The 21,171-nt window shown below is 39.9% G+C and overlaps 2 protein-coding genes across 2 annotated transcripts; one reads left to right on the top strand and one right to left on the bottom strand.

Moving 5' to 3' along the window:
- The first annotated feature begins 4,856 nt into the window (after positions 1 to 4,856).
- Positions 4,857 to 6,839, top strand: LOC103411685 (uncharacterized). Its single transcript, XM_029101922.2, has 2 exons — positions 4,857 to 5,369; positions 6,279 to 6,839. The coding sequence occupies exons 1-2, from the start codon at positions 5,016 to 5,018 to the stop codon at positions 6,489 to 6,491; spliced, it is 567 nt and encodes a 188-aa protein (XP_028957755.1). The 5' UTR covers positions 4,857 to 5,015; the 3' UTR covers positions 6,492 to 6,839.
- An 842-nt stretch (positions 6,840 to 7,681) lies between these two features.
- On the bottom strand, positions 7,682 to 19,180 carry LOC103411684 (ras-related protein Rab7-like). Its single transcript, XM_070822150.1, has 7 exons — positions 18,861 to 19,180; positions 18,728 to 18,754; positions 18,385 to 18,484; positions 18,125 to 18,271; positions 8,933 to 9,013; positions 8,718 to 8,863; positions 7,682 to 8,057 (listed from the first exon to the last, which is right to left on the bottom strand). The coding sequence occupies exons 1-7, from the start codon at positions 18,911 to 18,913 to the stop codon at positions 7,988 to 7,990; spliced, it is 624 nt and encodes a 207-aa protein (XP_070678251.1). The 5' UTR covers positions 18,914 to 19,180; the 3' UTR covers positions 7,682 to 7,987.
- Between the last annotated feature and the right edge of the window lie 1,991 nt (positions 19,181 to 21,171).

The raw sequence follows: 21,171 nt of genomic DNA, 5'->3' as shown, positions 1-21,171 counted from the left end.
CCTAGTTGGTGCCGTATGATGTTGAAGTTCCGATCGTTGGGCCAGTCGTACCAGAGGTCGATGAGCTGGAATTGGTAGGGCCATGGGGCGGGAACTGGGTCCTCTGATGACGGCAATGCGCGGCAGAGAGAGGCGGCGAGGAGGATAAGGATGGGACGGCGGTGATGGGTTTGGGCAGTGAAGCCATTGTCGTTGGTAGCTTGGTGTAAATTGGTCAAAATCGGAAGTTTAGGGGACATCATTTCTGAATTTTTCACTTCTGTAGGTGCCTGGTTCATCCTTTCTCCGGTTGATCTTTGAAGTAGTTGATTCCTGAATGCTCAAGGTATGGCCTGCCACATTGGTTGTAAGCATCGCAGATCTGTTGGTTGTGCGATTCCTACAGGTGCAGCCCTTTAGTTTCTGCTTCTGCGACTGCTGCTTATCTCCTTGAAAGGAGTTAAACTCAATAAGCCAAGTCTGGAGATGAAAAAGCAGATGAAAATCGAAGGCCAAAACTCTATAGAAAGAGAGAGAGAGAAAGCTTTTCCGAATCTGGAGTTTTTAGAGAGAGAAAGTAAGAAGGAGGGACGAGAGAAAGTAAGTGGGGGTTTTCTGGAAAAGCCCACGGAGGGAGGTTCTGGGTTTCTGCAGATTCACGGTGGAGTATGGTGAGGTCTCACGGTGGTGAGATGGAAAAATGAAAGAGAAACGACATAACTTTTCGTGTCATTTCCCACAAACGGCGCCAAATGTTGATGCACAAAACCGGAGGTCTTGGAACAACATAAATTCGACCGTGAATCTGCAAGAAATGTAAATAACACAAGATGTATCGTGGTTCACTCCAAGGTTTGGGCTACGTCCACACTGATTATGTATTTATTTAAGGGAGAGAGAGCTCTGAGAGTGAGAGCTTTGAGAGGGGGTGAGAGGGCCTAGGAATTGGTCTCCCCTCATTGTGAGGGTGAGGAGTCCTTTTATAGAATAAGGGCTCCTCACTTATTACATATTTGCCCCTTCCTTTATTACATAATTACATTTAAATTCCCCGAGTATTTGTACGAGATCTTAAATATGGAGGCCCTAAGTATGGTATAAACAAGTCTAAAATATAATGTGACAAATAAAAATTTAAGATGAACTAAAATATTAATTTTTATAAAGTTGTTCGAGATAATACTTTATTTTTTTAGAGTTTATGCCACGTCATACAGCTTGTGGGTAAGTAATCGTCAAGATGAATATGTTCACCCCCTAAATTCGTCATGGGCCTCGCGGGCATGCCAGGAAAACTTGAACAAGAAACTGAGGGTTGTGAGCGTGTCACTACTAGTTACCATTAGTAGATGGATTTGAGTGATAAGATTGGCCTGAATTCAACTTCTAACCAAAAGATTGTGTCATTAAGTGGGAGTGGCTCAAATCAAGGTTCTTTCTTTACCTTAAAGATAAGGACTTTACTTATGTGAGAGAAATGTAACAATATGTAAATAACAAGTTTGCTGGAAGTGTAAATAATAGAGGAAAGTGAATGACTGGTAATGTAAATTGCTTGTAAATTAAATGACTAGAAATGTAGTTGTACAGAAATGTAATTATTTAAAGTACAAAGCATTACAAGTACAAAGACATGTCAAATACAAGATTGGAGCTTGTTCCCAAGGAATCAGGCAAGTTACTATAGTCTTGCGAGCAATTTTTGGTGGTTTGGAGAATGGCTTTGAAGGTTGAAATGAATATACAAAGGAAATCGATGTTGTCGAGTGAGCAGCAGAGCTTTAAAAGGAAATACAAGGCTTTGAAAAGAAATACAAGGCTTGTGCAAGGAATTGAAGTATTAAAAAGGGCTGCTGAGCTAATATATTGAGGAATTGATTTGAGTGTAGTTGTTTGATTGATTGGTTGAGTGTCCATACCTTTTGCTTTTGCTTCTTTATATACAGAACTAAGGAAGCCCCTTTGTTGAGGACATTGAACCTATACAGAGAAGTTTCACTGCCCACTTGCAATGAATTAATATTAAAAGAAGTCAACTTGCATATAAAATAATATTAAAAGAAGTAAGTTGGTTTTCCACCACATATCCATCTCCCAAGTCTGCCAACATCTTTACTTGCAATAAAGCCACCACTTCAAACCATGTAGAGAAACATTCCCACATGCAACTTTTAGTATATTTGCACATTAATTCCCCAAAATGTCATATTTTGGCTTTAAACCCAAATAAGTAAAATTGTGCATATTTTTGGTGCAAATAGAACACTTTCGTATCTAAGCCAAAATTAATGTTTCTAACTTCTCAAACATTTTTACAACTTGGCACAGAACTTTTGATAAGCTTTTATAGTTTAATTTCTTTCTTTTCCTAACGTTACATCTTGGAAGTTGGCATTCTCTATTTTCCACTATTAATGTAATTCTTTGTATCCATACAACTTTAATTAACAATAACTAAGTAAAGAATTTTTTTTTTAACTATACCTCTATTAAGTAATAACCTCTTTATAGTAAAAAAATTAGTCTAATCCAAAATTATATAGAGGTTTTACTATGTAGTCACAAACAATAATTGAAGAAAAAACTAGTGAAACGAGCTTCAAAATTTTGAATCTTATCTAAAAACCAAGTAATAAGTTTATTTAATAGTTAGGACAAAGTCCAACATCAAACAAGCCCAAAAAGACTTAGCCCAAGAAATGAGTTTCTAGTTTTACCCCTAACGGCAAACCTTTTCCATCCTCTATCCGCTTCTCAATCTTTCAACATAATCCCTATTTCTCGATCTCGTTTCTCAATCTCTCTGCTTAATCTCGATCTCTCATCTGCACAAAAACAATTCATCCACTTTTGTAATCGATTAGATCTCTCTACCTCTCTCTCGATCTCTCCACATCTCTGGTTTCATTCTCAATTTCATTCGAATTCCACCATTTTTTTTGGAATCACCATATTAGGAGCCTTTTGAGGATGAAGGAATTTGGGCTATTGGGTTTTGGGCATCACCTAGCATCAACATTGGTGGGACTACTAGGTACATGCACTTCAACCAAATGGCCACTCTCAAGTTATTGCCAAATCTTGTTGCTGCGATGAAGAAATGCAGAGCATATATGCCACAAGGTGGAGAGGACTTGTACGACGAGAGTAACAAGGAGTCTTCGAATAGTGACCGGAATATCTAGAGACTAGTCGGTGTGGTGTTTATGTGAGAGTTAATCGTAGAGGTTTAAGGGTGCGATTGTGAATGGTGAGATTGTTTATACCCGAGAGAGAAGGGCTCGAATCAATGGCGGTAATGGGGTTTCGAAGGAGACGGGGATATGAGAGGAAGGGCTTGGAAGCCGAGAATTGAGAAAGCCCTTCTCATCAATTAGTTGACTGTTTAGCTAAAGATGAGTCAAATTGCAATTTGGAGATATCCAAGGGGTAGACATGAGGGTGGCAGTAAACGGTCAGGGCCTTCGGGTGAGGAGCACGATATGGAAGCAAACTTGGTTGAACTGAACTTGTAGTCAATGTTCTGTTTAAGAAATAGTGATATTATCATTGTTCAGTTTTATAAATAATGTAGTATCGATGTTTAATTTCATAAACAGTGTAATACCAATGTTTAGTTTTATAAATTGTGTAGTAATCGTGTTCGGTTTCATAAATAATGTAGTACCCGTAACCTGTTTCCAAAATAGTGTAGTACCCATATTCAGTTTCAGAAATAGTCAGTGCTCAGCTTAAGAAATAGTGACAGTACCAGTGTTCAGTTTCATAAATAGTGTAGTATCCGTGTTCATTTTCAAAAAAGTTAGTATCTAGTTTAAAAAATAATTATAGTACTTGTGTTCAGTTCTAAAAATAGTGGTAACAACTTTTTAAACCCTCAACAATTTCAAACTAACTCTACAAATACCTTATATGAAATTTATATTAATCTTATTTTGATTTTATAAATATTTCAATTTGCATTTCATCACAATTTTTTTTTTTCGAAAAACATCGATATATTATTGAAACTCATAATAATGAAATTAGGAGGTTTTTCGAAACAAACTAATTCATTGTCAATGGAAGCAGCAAACTAATTTTGATATGGTATTTTGAAATGGATGCACTTATCTTTATAGCCCTAATTATAATGCTAATAAATTAATAATTAAATTAATAATAATGGACTAATAATTGGGGATGAAGGTTCTAATTTTGATCAATGGCTCTAATTTAAATTCCATTCTTCTCACCTTTTCATGCAAACATAAACACAACCAAACAAATATACAATGGGAGGTCGGCCCCGACAAACTTTTCATGCAATTCAAAGCATAATGGAAAAACTCAACTTTCTAATGGAATTGGACTGGCGGAACAGGGTTTCCGTCAGGGGTATTAGTTGGAAAAATAGAATTTAGTTTTGCACATGGGCTTATTTCCTATTTATAAGGCTTTAGTTTTTGTCCTTATTATATTGTCTTTTGTCATTTTCATTAAATTTCAAGTCTTTTACATTAAATAAAGTTAGTGAATGATTTTTTGTTAAAACTAACTTGGCCCAAGTCCTTTTTATTAAAGTTTCCTAACTTGAGACCTCTCGTGACTATTATAATTAACAAGAAGGGTAGAGAAAACCTTTCCACTACTAGCAGACAAGAGTTCATATTAATTAAATATCGACCACATGATCAATTATCAACAACGTAATTTTAAAGAGATTTGAAAAATAATTTTGAATTTTTATTTTTTACTATGAGTGATATTGTTCTAATCTACACTAATGACAGTCCACAAAGTTTAAAATCAAGACGAGCTAAAAAAAAAAATTAAAGAATTATCGTCTCTCTAATTTTTTGGGATGTGTTATCTATACCCTTCTTTTTATTTTTTATATATCTCTTGTTAACAAAAAAGGTGAACCGCCTGCCAGGTATATGGAGTGTTGACCCGGTTGGCTTTGATGCCTCCGATTCGCACCTCAAACGCAAAATCCCTAAATAACACAACACAAAGTTGGATCAAAATATTGCAACCTAAAATCCAAAAAAAACATGGACGAGAAAGACGACAACAAAACCGGGGAAATCGAGGAAACGGGCCCAAAATCCGACGGGTCTTCTCCGAACCCGAATCCCAAAACTGCGAGGACGAAGGTTCCAGAAGTGGAAGTCTGCCTGTATCGACGGGGGAAAGGCCCGATCGACACGTTCAAGTCGGGTCTGGGGGGTTGGGACCAGAACCAGTTGGAGGTCGGAGACATTCTCGACAAGTATGGATTCAAATCGCTTTACGCTTTCAATACCGAATCGGGTCGCGGGGTTCCGATCCGGTTTAACCCTAGAAACGGCAGGTCTATGCTGCCGTATAGAGATGGAGCCACGGTTCAAATCGACGGAGAGCCTAAGGTAAAATTTCGTAAGATTCTCCTTTTGTTACAACATGATTGCCAAAACCCAATTGATGAAATTAGTCTGATGAATTTTCTGTTTGGATGCCGAGAAAATTGTATTGTAATCTTTTTTTATTGAATTGTATTTAAATAAATGTACTTTGCATGTGTGAGAGAGATACATTAGTGTTTTTTGGTTTGGGGTTATACATATTTTCAGTTGTCACTCTCGAGTAGCAATATAGTAGTTCCTCCTACAGTTAGAGGCTTTAGAATTTAGATCAAGAGATATCAGCTACTTACTTGGTAGAATTCGAGCCATCGTGTTCATATTTCGATTAGTTTTTCTTGCTACATTTCATTTGTGGCTTAAGCATGGAAGTAATTTTAACGCCCCCTACGTGAATTATCTTGTTGAGCTTTGATTGTTTGTTTGATAAACACCGGGTTTTACGACCACATATTCCTAAAAAGTAGGTTTCACATCGTTATTTTGGTGGATGCTTTGCCCATTTTTATGACGAGCAAATGTGCAATCACCCCACTTAAAGTGATTGGGTTTAGGCACCGTGCTAATGGCACTGCGCCACAACCACATGGCGGTGTTGTTAACCATAACATGAGTGGTTACCCACTAAATCCATCTGTGGGATTTCAATTCGTTCGTCTATTTCATGAGCAGTTCGCCAGGATTCAGGATCTGCTGACATTATTACCTTTCTGTATCGTTTGTGTTTCCATCCTCCCATTTCCTTCCTATTACAAATACTGAAAGAGGAATGCTTGCAACTGTTTTATTTTCATTTTCCACAACACTCTTTAGTTGCAGTTTTGTAGACAGCGGAATATTATATTGACATGTGAAATGTCTTTTGGTGCCAGTTTTGCTACTGAGTTCTTGTATGTTCAAATTCTCTTAATGCAGGATTCCATGATCCAACCGGTGACGAAAATCTTGATTGGAGTAGCTTTTATGACCATCCTGATAACCTTGGTTTTGAGGGATCCTCCGCAATGGATCCAGAAATTAAACTTTACCGGAGGCAACTTCCCTCCATGGATCATCGCTCTCGTGATCATAGTATTTACTCGAATGAGGAAGAGAACCAGGGATTTGCTGAAAAAGTTTGGTTGGTGAAAGGCGCCATTGATGCTTCTCTTCTAAGGTACTCTGAAGTATTTACTGAAGTTTGACAACAAAAAAAGCAACACTCATCTGTGCGTCGTCACTCATCCGCGACAACCTGTATCGGGATTAGACTTCGTCACAAGTATAATCCCCTACAAGACTTTGCGGATGTACATAAGGGGGCATTTTCCATAGTTTCCCACTTTCATTTTATGTAGCTTCTGCAAAGAATCCAAGATTTGTATGCTTGATTTCTAGAAGAATTGTGCATTTATTGATTTTGAACTGCTAGTAAGCTGGCAGTGGAGGTTGAAGACATTATTCCAAGGATTTGAAAAACTTACTTATTTTTTGGTATGTTGCAAAAGTGTATTCGTAACCTAGGAAAAGGATTAGCTCCGTCTACTGGGCGGTGGTCCCAGCCTGGAACCCGTCGGTTGTTGCCGAGCGCTTGTTCTTTAGGTTGTTGTCCAGCCCAAAAACCCTAAACGCGATTTACATTCCAAAGATTATAAAGTCTATAAAAACAAGGAATTGAAGAAGTGATGGAGGGTGGACAACCGAAACAACCAAGAATTTTTTGAAGTCGGAGGTTCCAAGTTTGTGTGAGGGGAGAGTTACTGCTGGCAATGATTGTTGGTTTTTGGTTTGATTACTAATAATAACACGGTTCTGATTGACATGGTAGGCTAAGTTATGTAGGTAATGTTGGGAGAAACTCTTTTGTAACCAGACATCACGTAACAAACGTCTATTAAATGGCTTGTGTACATTCTGAATATGTAGCATTTGAAGTGAAGGGGAATTGGATCAACTAGCCCTCCAGTCAACATGATACCTAAATTTTTAGGTATTTGGTTATGGAGTTTAAAGATGGGAACTTTAACGAAAAGCACCAAGTACAGTTCACTTTAACGAAAAACCACATTTTTACACTAAAAAGTCAATCCTGATACTATTCACTTTACCCTTTATTTTGTCCTTATCATTAAAACTCAAAGTTTTCAAGCCCTTTTCATTAGTTTTCCTTTTAACGATAAGCTAACATTTTTCTTCGATTTCTTACGTGTTAGTAATCATTGGGAAAATTTTAGAAGTAAAACGACTCACATAGTATATTTTAGTAAACACAAGAAACTCTAAATGAATATCCATACTTGGGTTACATAGAAAACAAAAGTCGTAAAAAGAATCAAAGATTAAGATCACATAAGTAACTCTACCCCATATATTAACTTTCAAAATTCCATGAAGTTGATTCTCTCACAAGTCAAAACTACAAGCATCGATTTCGTTTTCAAGGTCAAAGCAAAACTCACAGTGACTACTTTCCTTGGCGTTCCTCTGACAAAAACAGGGACCACTTTCCTCAGAATGGCAAAAGTCGAGCATCGCTAAACAACACAACTTAGTATACAACGTGTACAAACAATGGCTATGAATCGGGACAACAAAACAATGAAAACTGGGCAACCCAGCAGTGGAGGTGAATCGCGCTAATAAATTCAGCATGCACAGCCACCTCCTCCTCTTTGATCAGACTCTGAAACAGCATCAGGGATGCCCTGGAAATATCTGCAAGTTAAAAGGAAAAAGGAACAATGATGAAAAAGGCAGGTTTGGAGGGTCATAAAATATCTCATACAAGCATACAGCAACAATAGCAGAAAGATAGATACTGATACATTGCAGATACAAGGTTGGGGTAAATTGAAAGGTAATCTGAAGTTCGGGACACCATAATCCGATTGAAAGGTTTTCGTGTTCTCAAGGACATTACATTAACATCATATGCTTATTCTACCAAGATCAAATGCTCATCCTCTGATGCGAATGGTCGGCTTTATCTCACATATTGTGACTAGTGAAACCAAGCTTTATTTACGCATACGACGACCATTCTTTCCCTAGAACATCTTAACTAAGTTCTAACACGACCATTTCACTAGGTTTATATCCTTCATGTCATAAAAGTGAACTAGAAACTACCTTCATAGTGAAAACTAGCTATCATGTTCATTCTATCTAATTCTTGTCTATATAACAAAGACTATGACCCGACATTCTATATAGAATTATCCATCTACTATGCAAGTGGTTCCAAACGAGAGCTTATGTTCATCTTCTGGATCTGGAGTAGCCCACGAACTTAAATATATCCTAAAATAGAACTTTGCTTACTCCAGAATATCAATGGAACAAAAGAGAACATGTCAGCCCTCACTATGAACTTACATGTCCTGCTCATTTTCATTTGCAAGAGCAGTCTTTGCAATACAAAGAAATGCAGCATCAACGTTGTAATCTTCTTTTGCTGATGTCTCAAAGTAAGGTACATTCCCCTTTGATGCACACCAGTCCTTTGCTTTCTTCTCAGACACCTGTAAAGATAATAATTAGATAATGTACATGGGCAAATCATGGACAGCACTGCGAATGTGTTTCCTTACCACACGACTGTTACCCCCATCAATATCAATCTTGTTACCAAGCAATATAAATGGAAATGTCCTGGGGTCGGGAGGGTTGGCCTGGGCAAAAATTAGAATGGAAACAATGTAAGCATCAAAACAAAAAATGAGAATTTCTGAAATACAAAATTCAAATTACAATTAAATCAAATTACAAAAAATGGGGTCGGGAGGGTTGGACTGTTAGCCAAATGGCTTAGGTATATATTTACGACTTTCATAACTCTTAAGAGACACCTTTATCAATTAAATCAAATACAAACAACAACAACAACATCAAAGCCTTTTCCCACTAAGTGGGGTCGACTATATGAATCCTAGAACGCCATTGCGGTCGGTTTTGTGTCATGTCCTCCGTTAGATCCAAGTATTCTTAAGTCTTTTCTTAGGGTCTCTTCCAAAGTTTTCCTTGATCTTCCTCTACCCCTTCGGCCCCGAACCTCTGTTCCGTAGTCACATCTTCGAACCAGAACGTCAGTAGGCCTTCTTTGCACATGTCCAAACCACCGTAACCGATTTTCTCTCATCTTTCCTTCAACTTCGGCTACTCCTACTTTACCTCGGATATCCTCATTCACAATCTTATCTTTTCTCGTGTGCCCACACATCCCACGAAGCATCCTTAGCTCCGCTACACCCATTTTGTGTACGTGTTGATGCTTCACCGCCCAACATTCTGTGTCATACAACATCGCTGGCCTTATTGCCGTCCTATAAAATTTTCCCTTGAGCTTCAGTGACCTACGACGGTCACACAACACGGCAGATGCACTCTTACACTTCATCCATCCAGCTTGTATTCTATGGTTGAGATCTCCATCTAATTCTCCGTTCTCTTGCAAGATAGATCCTAGGTAGCGAAAACGGTCGCTTTTTGTGATCTTTGCTAGATTGCTCCGGTCATTAGTGTGGATAAGTATATAAATGGATAGAGATAGGAAAGCAGACACCAGATGTACGTGGTTCACCCATATTGGCTACGTCCACGAAATAGAAGAGTTCTCATTAATTGTGAAGGGTTTACACAAGTACATAGGTTCAAACTCTCTTTTAGTGAGTACAAGTGAATGATTTAGTACAAATGACATTAGGAAATATTGTGGGAGAATGATCTCGTAATCACGAAACTTCTAAGTACCGGAGCGTGGTATCTTCTTGACTTGCCTTATCTGTCTCTTTGGTAGATGTGGCATCTTCTCTGGAAGTACTCTTCCTCTATCCAGGGGTGGTATCTTTAACTGGTGGAGATGCACAAGGTAGTGTATCAATTTCACTTGAAGCTTACTTGTAGTTTCAGGCTTGGTCAAGCGCGATACAAACCATGTAGTAGGAGTCATCCAAGTCGCCGAGCTAGGGGATCTGTTGAAAGAGGTGACAGACAAGGTAAGCAATCAGAGCTCCAAGCAATCAGTCCCAGATCAGAACTTTGATTTCGAGTTCCGGCTAATTGTTCACATTCTCCCTATTTTGCAGGCAGCATGAAGGATAAAGAGAAGAAAAATGAGAAGAGATGATATGGGATACTTTTGCTTTTGAAGAAGTAACTTTCCACAAGCTTATTCTTGAACTGGGCTGGAGGGTTTTCTGGTTTCCTCCAGAGTATAAGGCCAACTGAAGAATTTGAGGGTCAAAACAAGTCCATCAAATCTATAGTACGTTCGACCCTGCTGATATGGAATACTTTTGCTTTTGACAGAGTAGTGGATTATCGGCACGTGTGCTGTTACACTTGTCTCCACATGCTTCCTTGTATCCTTCTCACTTGCCCTATCTGTTCCTCAGGCAGATGCGGTATCTTCCCTGGAAGCATAAGATGTTGAAGATGAGTACTCGAGAGCAATGCCAGGTAAGTAATCAAGTAAAGGGTTCCAGGCAGTCAGTTCCTGATTGGAAGCTTGATTCCAAGTGCTGACTGATTGCTCTCTTTCTCCTTGTCTTGCAGGTAAGAACAAGGCCACAGGAAAAGACAGGGAAAAAACATGATATGGGATACTCTTGCTTTTAACCCTGATGATATGAGATATTCTTGCTCTAGTATAGCTTGTTTGCAAAGGTATTATCGGGGGGAAAGAAAGTTGAATATTTCGAAAGGCTTCTTTGGGAGTGCCCTCTCAGATATGAGGAAGGGTTGAGCATTTTTGCAGGTATGCCTGTCTGTTGGGGATGGAGGTCAACATATATAGGAGTCTCCCTAACAACAAATAGTAATGCTATTCCTTTACCATGCTTGGTTATAACACGGTAGTGGGAGCTGCCAGCTTCACATGTTTTAACTCTGTCAGAGCACTTTGAAAAAGTGGTCTGTGGTATCTGGAAAGCTGATGTTGCGTGTAAAGATTACAGACAAGCTTTATCCAAGGAAATCCGGCTCTTGAAGTTGGGAAAGTGGTGCCTCTTCGGTTTTCGAACAAGCAATCCTGTCGGAGATCTGGCTCTCGAGATTCGGAGAACGATGCCTTTTCGATTTTTGAGAAAGCAATCCTGCTAGGGGTCTGGCTCTCGAGATTCGGAGAGCGGTGTCTCTTCGATTTTTGAAAAAGTAATCATGTTGGGAGTCTGGCTCTCGAGATTCGGAGAGAGGTGCCTCTTCGATTTTGGAGCAAGCAATCTTGTTGGGAGTGTTTTCTCGAATGTGAGAAAAGGTTGGCATGCTTGCTAGTCTATCTTGCCACGAAGCACAGAGGTTGACACATGGACTTTCTAATTATCCAGCAGTGGTACTGTTCCTTTACCCTTTTGGGTAATAATATGGTAGCTAGACCTTCAAAATTTATGTGTCTAAACTTTGTTAGTATTGTTTCTTTGCTATTCTTTTACCCTTCTTGGTCAGAGCGGTGTAGTGGGAGCTGCAAGCTTCACGTGTCTCAACTTTGTCAGAGAACCTTGGCAAAGTTATCTGTGGTACTCATGAGCTAATGTTGTGTGTGGGAAGTGGGTGATTGAACAGTAAGATTCATGTGCTTTCTACTTCACCAGAAATCTTCGACATAATGCCCATAATTTCCGCAAAGCTGACAGGTGCTGACAAGGCTGGAAAAGTAGGTGCCTCTTCGATTTCTGAGATCGGCCTTCGTGGTCTCTGAGCAGCCCAACTTTTGAGAAAGCAAGCGCCTCTTCGATTTCTGAGATCGGCCTTCGTGGTCTTTGAGCAGCCCAACTTTTGAGAAAGCAAACGTCTCGTGATATCTGAGCAGCCCAGCTTTTGGGAAAGCAAACGCCTTTTCGATTTCTAAAGCTCTGTCGAGTGCAGATTTTTATAGAGGCTAGCATTAAGTTCCAAAGCACACTTGAATCTTCACCAGTAAAAGCTCCATTCTTGCACTTCTAAGATCTTGATTTGTCCGACCTCTTCTCTCTTCAACACCTTTGAAAATGTCTGGCCCCTCCGACCGTCGTTTTGACTTGAATCTTGTTGAAGAGGCAGCCACGCCTTCTCCAGACAACATATGGCGCCCATCCTTCGTCTCCCCTACTGGTCCTCTTACCGTTGGGGATTCCGTGATGAAGAATGATATGACCGCTGCGGTAGTGGCCAGGAACCTTCTCACTCCCAAAGATAACAGACTACTTTCCAAACGGTCTGATAAGTTGACTATTAAGGATTCTCTGGCTCTCAGTGTTCAGTGTGCAGGTTCTGTGTCTAACATGGCCCAACGCCTATTTATTCGAACCCGCCAAGTTGAATCATTGGCAGCTGAAGTGATGAGTCTCAAACAGGAGATTAGAGGTCTCAAGCATGAGAATAAACAATTGCACCGGCTCGCACATGACTATGCTACAAACATGAAGAGGAAGCTTGACCAGATGAAGGAATTTGATGGTCAGGTTTTACTTGATCATCAGAGATTTGTGGGTTTGTTCCAAATGCATTTATTGCCTTCGTCTTCTGGGGCTGTACCGCGTAATGAAGTTCCAAATGATCAACCTCTGATGCCTCCTCCTTCTAGGGTTCTGTTCAGTACTGAGACTCCAAATGATCCCCCTCCAGTGCCTGCTCTTTCTGGGGCTCTACCGACTGCTGAGATTTCTCCTACACAACCTTTGTGAAGGCTCCCTCTTGTTTGTTTATTTTGACTCATGTATATGTACATATTTGTGACTTATCGGGGATATCAATAAATAGTTTTCCTTCATTTCAACGTATTGTGTTAAATACACCAAAACCTTCTTCGCTAAGTTCTCTGAATTTTCTTTTGTTGAAGCTTGTATGTTAAAGCTTTGTGAGTGGAGCATGTAGGTTGAGGTAGCATTCCCTTAATTTCCCGAGTGAGGAAAACTTCTCGGTTGGAGACTTGGAAAATCCAAGTCACTGAGTGGGAACGGCTATATGAATCTTTGAACGCCATTGTGCTCGGTCATGTGTCATGTCCTCCGTTAGATCCAAATACTCAAAGTCTTTTCTTAGAGTCTCTTCCAAAGTTTTCCTAGGTCTTCCTCTACCCCTTCGGCCCTGAACCTCTGTCCCATAGTCGCATCTTCTAATCGGAGCGTCAGTAGGCCTTCTTTGCACATATCCAAACCACCGTAACCGATTTTCTCTCATCTTTCCTTCAATTTCGGCTACTCCTACTTTACCCCGGATATCCTCATTCCTAATCTTATCCTTTCTTGTGTGCCCATACATCCAACGAAACATCCTCATCTCCGCTACACCCATTTTGTGTACGTGTTGATGCTTCACCGCCCAACATTCTGTGCCATACAGCATCGCCGGCCTTATTGCCGTCCTTTAAATTTTCCCTTGAGCTTCAGTGGCATATGGCGGTCACACAACACGCCGGATGCACTCTTTCACTTCATCCATCCAGCTTGTATTCTATGGTTGAGATCTCCATCTAATTCTCCGTTCTTTTGCAAGATAGATCCTAGGTAACGAAAACGATCGCTCTTTGGTACTTCTTGATCTCCGATCCTCACCCCTAACTCGTTTTGGCCTCCATTTGCACTGAACTTGCACTCCATATATTCTGTCTTTGATCGGCTTAGGCGAAGACCTTTAGATTCCAACACTTCTCTCCAAAGGTTAAGCTTTGCACTTACCCCTTCCTGAGTTTCATCTATCAACACTATATCGTCTGCGAAAAGCATACACCAAGGAATATCATCTTGAATATGTCCTGTTAACTCATCCATTACCAACACAAAAAGGTAAGGACTTAAGGATGAGCCTTGATGTAATCCTACAGTTATGGGAAAGCTTTCGGTTTGTCCTTCATGAGTTCTTACGGCAGTCTTTGCTCCTTCATACATATCCTTTATAGCTTGGATATATGCTACTCGTACTCCTTTCTTCTCTAAAATCCTCCAAAGAATGTCTCTTGCGACCCTATCATACGCTTTTTCCAAATCTATAAAGACCATGTGTAAATCCTTTTTCCCATCTCTATATCTTTCCATCAATCTTCGTAAAAGATAGATTGCCTCCATGGTTAGGCGCCCTGGCATGAACCCGAATTGGTTGTCCGAAACCCGTGTCTCTTGCCTCAATCTATGCTCAATGACTCCCTCCCAGAGCTTCATTGTATGACTCATTAGCTTAATACCCCTATAGTTCATGCAATTTTGTACGTCGCCCTTATTCTTGTAGATAGGCACCAAAGTGCTCGTTCGCCACTCATTTGGCATCTTCTTCGTTTTCAAAATCCTATTGAAAAGGTCAGTGAGCCATGTTATACCTGTCTCTCCCAAAACTTTCCACACTTCGATTGGTATATCGTCTGGGCCAACTGCTTTTCTATGCTTCATCTTCTTCAAAGCTACAACCACTTCTTCCTTCCGGATTCGACGATAAAAAGAGTAGTTTCTACACTCTTTTGAGTTACTCAACTCCCCTAAAGAAGCACTCCTTTCATGTCCTTCATTGAAAAGATTATGAAAATAACCTCTCCATCTGTCTTTAACCGCATTCTCTGTAGCAAGAACCTTTCCATCCTCATCCTTGATGCACCTCACTTGGTTTAGGTCCCTTGTCTTCTTTTCCCTTGCTCTAGCTAGTTTATAGATATCCAACTCTCCTTCTTTGGTATCTAGTCGTTTATACATATCGTCATAAACCGCTAACTTAGCTTCTCTCACAGCTTTCTTCGCCTCTTGCTTCGCTTTTCTATACCTTTCACCATTTTCATCGGTCCTATCCTTGTATAAGGCTTTACAACATTCCTTCTTAGCCTTCACCTTTGTTTGTACCTCCTCATTCCACCACCAAGATTCCTTTTGGTGTGGGGCAAAGCCCTTGGACTCTCCTAATACCTCTTTTGCTACTTTTCGGATACAACTAGCCATGGAATCCCACATTTGGCTAGCTTCCCCCTCTCTATCCCACACACACTGGGTGATTACTTTCTCTTTGAAAATGACTTGTTTTTCTTCTTTTAGATTCCACCATCTAGTCCTTGGGCACTTCCAAGTCTTGTTCTTTTTTCTCACTCTTTTGATATGTACATCCATCACCAACAAGCGATGTTGATTAGACACGCTCTCCTGGTATAACTTTGCAATCCTTACAAGTTATACGATCCCCTTTCCTCATTAGAAGAAAATCTATTTGTGTTTTTGACGACCCACTCTTGTAGGTGATCACATGTTCTTCTCTCTTCTTAAAGAAGGTGTTGGCTAAGAAGAGATCATATGTCATTGCAAAATCCAAGATAGCTTCCCTGTCCTCGTTTCTCTCCCCAAAACCATGGCCACCATGAAAACCTCCATAGTTGCATGTCTCCCTGCCCACGTGTCCATTTAAATCTCCTATAAATAACTTCTCCGTCTGAGCAATTCCTTGCACCAAGTCTCCAAGGTCTTCCCAAAATTTCTCCTTCGAACTCATATCCAACCCTACTTGAGGTGCGTACGCACTAATCACATTGATAAGTTCTTGTCCTATTACAATCGTGATTGCCATGATTCTATCTCCTACCCTCTTGACATCTACAACATCTTGTGTCAAGGTCTTGTCCACGATGATGCCAACACCGTTTCTCGTTCTATTTGTGCCCGAGTACCAAAGTTTAAACCCTGAGTTTTCTAGATCCTTTGCCTTAAGACCAACCCACTTAGTTTCTTGTAGGCACATAATATTTATCCTTCTCCTCACCATAACTTCCACTACTTCCATAGATTTTCCCGTTAAGGTTCCTATATTCCACGTTCCTAAACGCATTCTACTCTCCTGAACTCTACCCTTCTGTCCTAGCTTCTTCACCCTCCCTCGTCCAATGGAATCAAAGTACTTCTTTTGTGTGTCCCGTGTAAAGTTGATAGGTGCATATGCTCCCAAACAACTTTGAGTGGAGTCGTTCGAAAAGAAGTTTCTATAGCCCCCTTACTCATTTAACACTGCATCCGGGTGCCTATGGAGTACAGCGACCGTTGCTCACTTATCACTGTGCTCGGGCCACACAGCGCTCCACTTACGGGTGACGCCCTAGTTTTAGCACGATTTCATTCTGAATTCATTTTCATAAGGATTCGACGTAACTGTGGAGTGCCGGCTGTCGACTACCTGACGCCCTCCCCCTCCTCCTTTACCCGGGCTTGGGACCGGCAATGTAAGATAAACTTACATAGGCGGAGTTATCAATTAAATCAAATGACAACATAAAATAAGAAAATCATGTTAATTCAGAATAACAAACTGTCAAAAGGAATGTGTACAATTAAGGAAAAAAGAGAACCGCAGCCTTACGTAGCCACCCATGGAAAGGCAAGCACAAATGGAAAACTTGGAAACTTACTACTATCCGAGGCTCAACTGTCCTCTCGTATCAAATACACCATAGAACATAAACAGAACAGCAGTTAGAAATCAGAATCACGCCGCTGTAGTGCTTTGCTCCAAGTTCAAATTTGACAGCTGAATAATGGACCCAAAAGTCCCATAACTTATCATTACAGATAAAATGGTAATTCATCTGAAAGAATTCTCTGCAAATTCTACAATTTTTTGGCTGAAGCAAGATTTGATGGATGGAAATAAGATAAGCAACATTCCTTCCTACATGGGAATTCCCTTCTTGCATACGAAAGAAAGGTACCAAGAAATGGAGTATTGATGGAATACCGATTGCCTTCGTACTTGGGAAGAAAAATACTTTTGCATTTGCCTGCGTACATCGGGAGCCTTGTGCACTGGGTACGACCTTTTAAAGAGGTCGCACTTGGTGCGATGGCAAGTGTCTTCGCCCATGAGCGGTAGGTCTCGGGTTCGAGACTTGGGAGCAGCCTCTCCATAAATGGGGGTAAGGCTAGCCGACATTCACCTCTCCCAGACCCTGCGTAAAGCGGGAGCCTTGTGCACTGGGTACGGCCTTTTATTTGTTTTTACTAAAAAGACTCTTAATATATTCTTCCTCCTTTTTTCTGGTTACCTCTCTCATTAGACAAAAACAATAGAAAACACAAATATTATCAAGCCGGCTCTAAATAAAAAATAATTAGACATTAGACAACTACTATGAAGTATTTCTAATCTTTAAACTAGTCTTCCCTGCCGCCGTGTTCATTGTTCAGTCTAGAAAACCCCCCTACCGAAAATTGTTATAACTTAAGCAGCCAGCCCAAGATAAAGCAAAGTACTTACTATTAATTAAAATGCAGTATGAAAAGAAGTGATACAGAACTAGCATTACTTCTCTAAAGTAGTTATATTCCATTGTGCCAATGATGCCAATGATGCCAATGTTTACTCGAGTTTTTTTAGGTCAAGGGAATTGTTATTAGTGTTCCAAATAGTTGTCATGCACCTTTCTCCTTTATTTATTTCACTTGGGAGAAGTATATATGCCTTTTTTGGAGTGTAAATAACAGCTCCCTTCTGACAAACATATATCATTGCTTGAATATAGAATGACTGAGAAACGCGATGCACAATTAACACCATAGCCAGCCATCATCAGAAAACTGTGAAAGCCTAAATGCTCAGATAAGATATAGCTAATGTGAAATCACACAGAATTTGATGTGTGTGTGTTTGTGCACATTTACATAAGCAATTCCATCTTGTGACACAATTGGCATGCTATGCCACCACATAACAATAAGAACCGCAACTCAGATCCTCAACATATATTTCCAACTGATAATAGCCCTACTTGAGATTCTAACACAATAAAACAGAATGGCAAGATAAAGCTACAAGATAAATATATAAAGAATTGAGAAAGGCATGAATCAAACCTGCTTAAGAAACTCCTCATGCCAATTATCTAGAGTATCAAAGGACTTCATTACGTTGACATCATAAACAAGAACACAGCAATCAGCACCTCTGTAGAATGAAACTCCAAGACTTTGAAATCTTTCCTGCCCGGCTGTGTCCCAAATCTTCCAGACGAAAACAGAAAAACCCACACAAATTAGCACCCGCAATTCCCACTACAATTACCCAAAATTATACTAAACAGAACACTGAAATACCACTCAACCAGAAAACCCACTTGTAGAGTGACGAGCCTGTCATCGATTTGGAGTTCTTTCGTGACAAAATCGGCACCAATTGTAGCTTTATACTGCTGACTAAACTTCTTGTGCACATATCTAAGCCATCAGTTAAAGAACCACACAGTCTAACACCCACAAAAATACATAATTAAACTGATACCTCATTAATACAACATGCCTCATATCCCGATCATAAACAATATCAAGCTAATTAAACTTAATTTCACCCAAATTAATCAGATTTCTGAGATGGCACAATGAAAATTACACAAATCCAACACCGAAATTCAAAAAATAATTAGAAATAACGAAAATAATCTCACAGATGGTGAGGGATACTGGTTCATCAACGAGGTCTTGCCAACCCTAACAGAAGAAGAAGCACAAAGTTAATCCCTAAAATAAACACAAAATCCAGATAAAAACAATGGGTGATTGTGGAATCAGAAACCCTAGGGGTGCAGAACGTTACCCACTGTCGCCGAGAACGATGACCTTGAGCAAGGTTCGTCTGCGCAATGACATGGCGGACGAATTTAAACTGATATGAATCGGAAAAAAGCGGAAAAAAATTCAACTTTTTGGACAAGGCGATTGATTGGTGGATGTTTTTGAATTTTTCCCTTTCTTTTCTCTTTTCTCTTTCCAGGAACGGAAACAATGAATGGGGAGAGAGAGAGAGAGAAAAGGGGCGCCAATTTCGATCGGTGATTTGTTTTTAGTTTTTTGGAATTATACTTATGTCCGAGTCGGCAGGACAGACAAGCAGCGTATATTATTAAATATTTACTTGACAAATCAAAGTGCCAGGTGACATTATAATAAGTTTAAGTTTCTTGGGTCCCACTTATCCACACAACAAAAGTGATCTAGGAGGGGCCCATCATGGTCGGAAGAAGGTGAAATTTCATTAAGACCTAAATTTTTTTTTTTGTTTTTTTAATTAAAATGGTCTCTGAGATTGTTATAAATCCTTATTTTGATTTTTGGGATTTAAAAATCGATGTAAGTGGTCATTGAGATTTTTCACTGTCAATCATTCTGGTCTTTGTGAAAAATTATCATTAAACTAAAGAAACCACCTGTCAATTGGAGGGGTTAACAAAAATACCCTCAATTTAACAAAGATTTTCCACTAAATGACTAAAATGATTGACGGTCTACAATTTCAAGGACTACTACTCCCGATTTCATGGGCCATTTTTTTCTAAAAAAACCTTTATTTTCTCTACACTCCAGATTTATAATTGAGTAGTTTTATTAACACCCATATCTATATGAAGGCGTCCTGTAAGATTTTTCACTTAAACTTCCTCTTTCACCCCTGTTAATTAAGGTCAAAAGAAAGAAAGAAAAAAAAACACAACCATCCAACTATATGATCGGATACATCCATTTAATTTTCGTCTCTTCCCTATCGATTCCCCCATGTTGTCTCACAAGTATTTCCTCTTTAAATCCAACCACCCAACCATTCCTCTTGTCCATCTTTTTAAAGCCAAACCACATCTCATCTCTCAGTCAAATAGCAATCATGGATGAAACCCATGAGCACACAAACAACTTCCTAGTTAACTTGGATAGGAAACTCGATCACCCTATTGTTAACTCGGGCACTTGTTTGGCTGGATTTCTGATAGCAGAGTGTCTTCCTCCTTGGAGCACTAATGTTGGCTTAATCAAGAGGTTTTGGGCTCCGTATGGTGACTTCAAAGTCTCGGCTCGTATGGACACAACCTTTATCATCAGTGCACCCTTAGAGTCAGCAGCCAATAGGGTACTTGATAATATGCCTTGGAATATAGCTGGAGACCAATTTGCCATTCATAGGTTGCCACCGCACCTCACCTTTGAGGAAATACCAGCTTACTAGATCTACTACTGGGTTCCAATGCATGGTGTGACTTTGGGAATCCTTTTAGGGAAGTCATTGTTGTGGATGATCCTTTTGCATGCCTATATGGAATCCATGACTTTCTCCAAGTAAGGCTTAAAGTGGATGCAAGGAAACCTTTTTCTAATGGGTTCTGGCTTCAAAGAAGATATGGTGGAAGAACAAGGGTGATGTTCAAATATGAATGCCTTTCAAATTTCTTTTTTCACTGTGGAAAACTTGGTCACTTCGACAAATACTATGAGCATGAAGTGCCAAATGTCAACAACGATTATCCTTATTCAACTGCTATGGTAGGGGAGCAGGTCCGTCCACCAAGACTCACTCATACTACTTCCCGCGCAAATAATTATGTGAGTAAGGGTGGAAAATGCTGGAATTCCACCCCAAAGAAGCGACAGGGTCTTCCCTGGGTTTTGGAAACCCTTATACCAAAACCGCCGCCGGGTGGTGCTTCTGCTATTGTCCGCTCCACCAGGACACATCGAGCAATTTTTTAGGGTGGACCCTCTCTGTCTCTCAGTCTGTCTCCAACTGAGCCATATTTCCCCCTCCCTACCTGGCTAATGTAAGGTATGGCTACCCAAATGGAGACCAACTTTAGTTTTTCTGTGAACCTATCAACCTTTGACTTCTTGCAAAAAAAAATATCCACCATCCAAAAATATTTCCACTCTCACCTAGCTTGCTAAGTCCTCTCACTCAACTATGAATTTTTTACCAACCTCAAAGTCAACACTTTTTACTCCTTACACCCCAACTTCTGCTATCTCACCTTAGTTAACAACATATCTTCTTGAAGGGGATCATTTTCTGTCTCAACACCTTTACTCAAATGAGACTATATCCACAATTTCTAGCCTTATGGGACTCTCAATCAGTAACAATC

This window comes from Malus domestica, chromosome 05, assembly GCF_042453785.1.
Source record: "Malus domestica chromosome 05, GDT2T_hap1".
Lineage (NCBI taxonomy): Eukaryota > Viridiplantae > Streptophyta > Magnoliopsida > Rosales > Rosaceae > Malus > Malus domestica.
The sequence above is the reverse complement of the archived record's forward strand: the minus strand, read 5'-3'. Positions and strand labels throughout refer to the sequence as shown.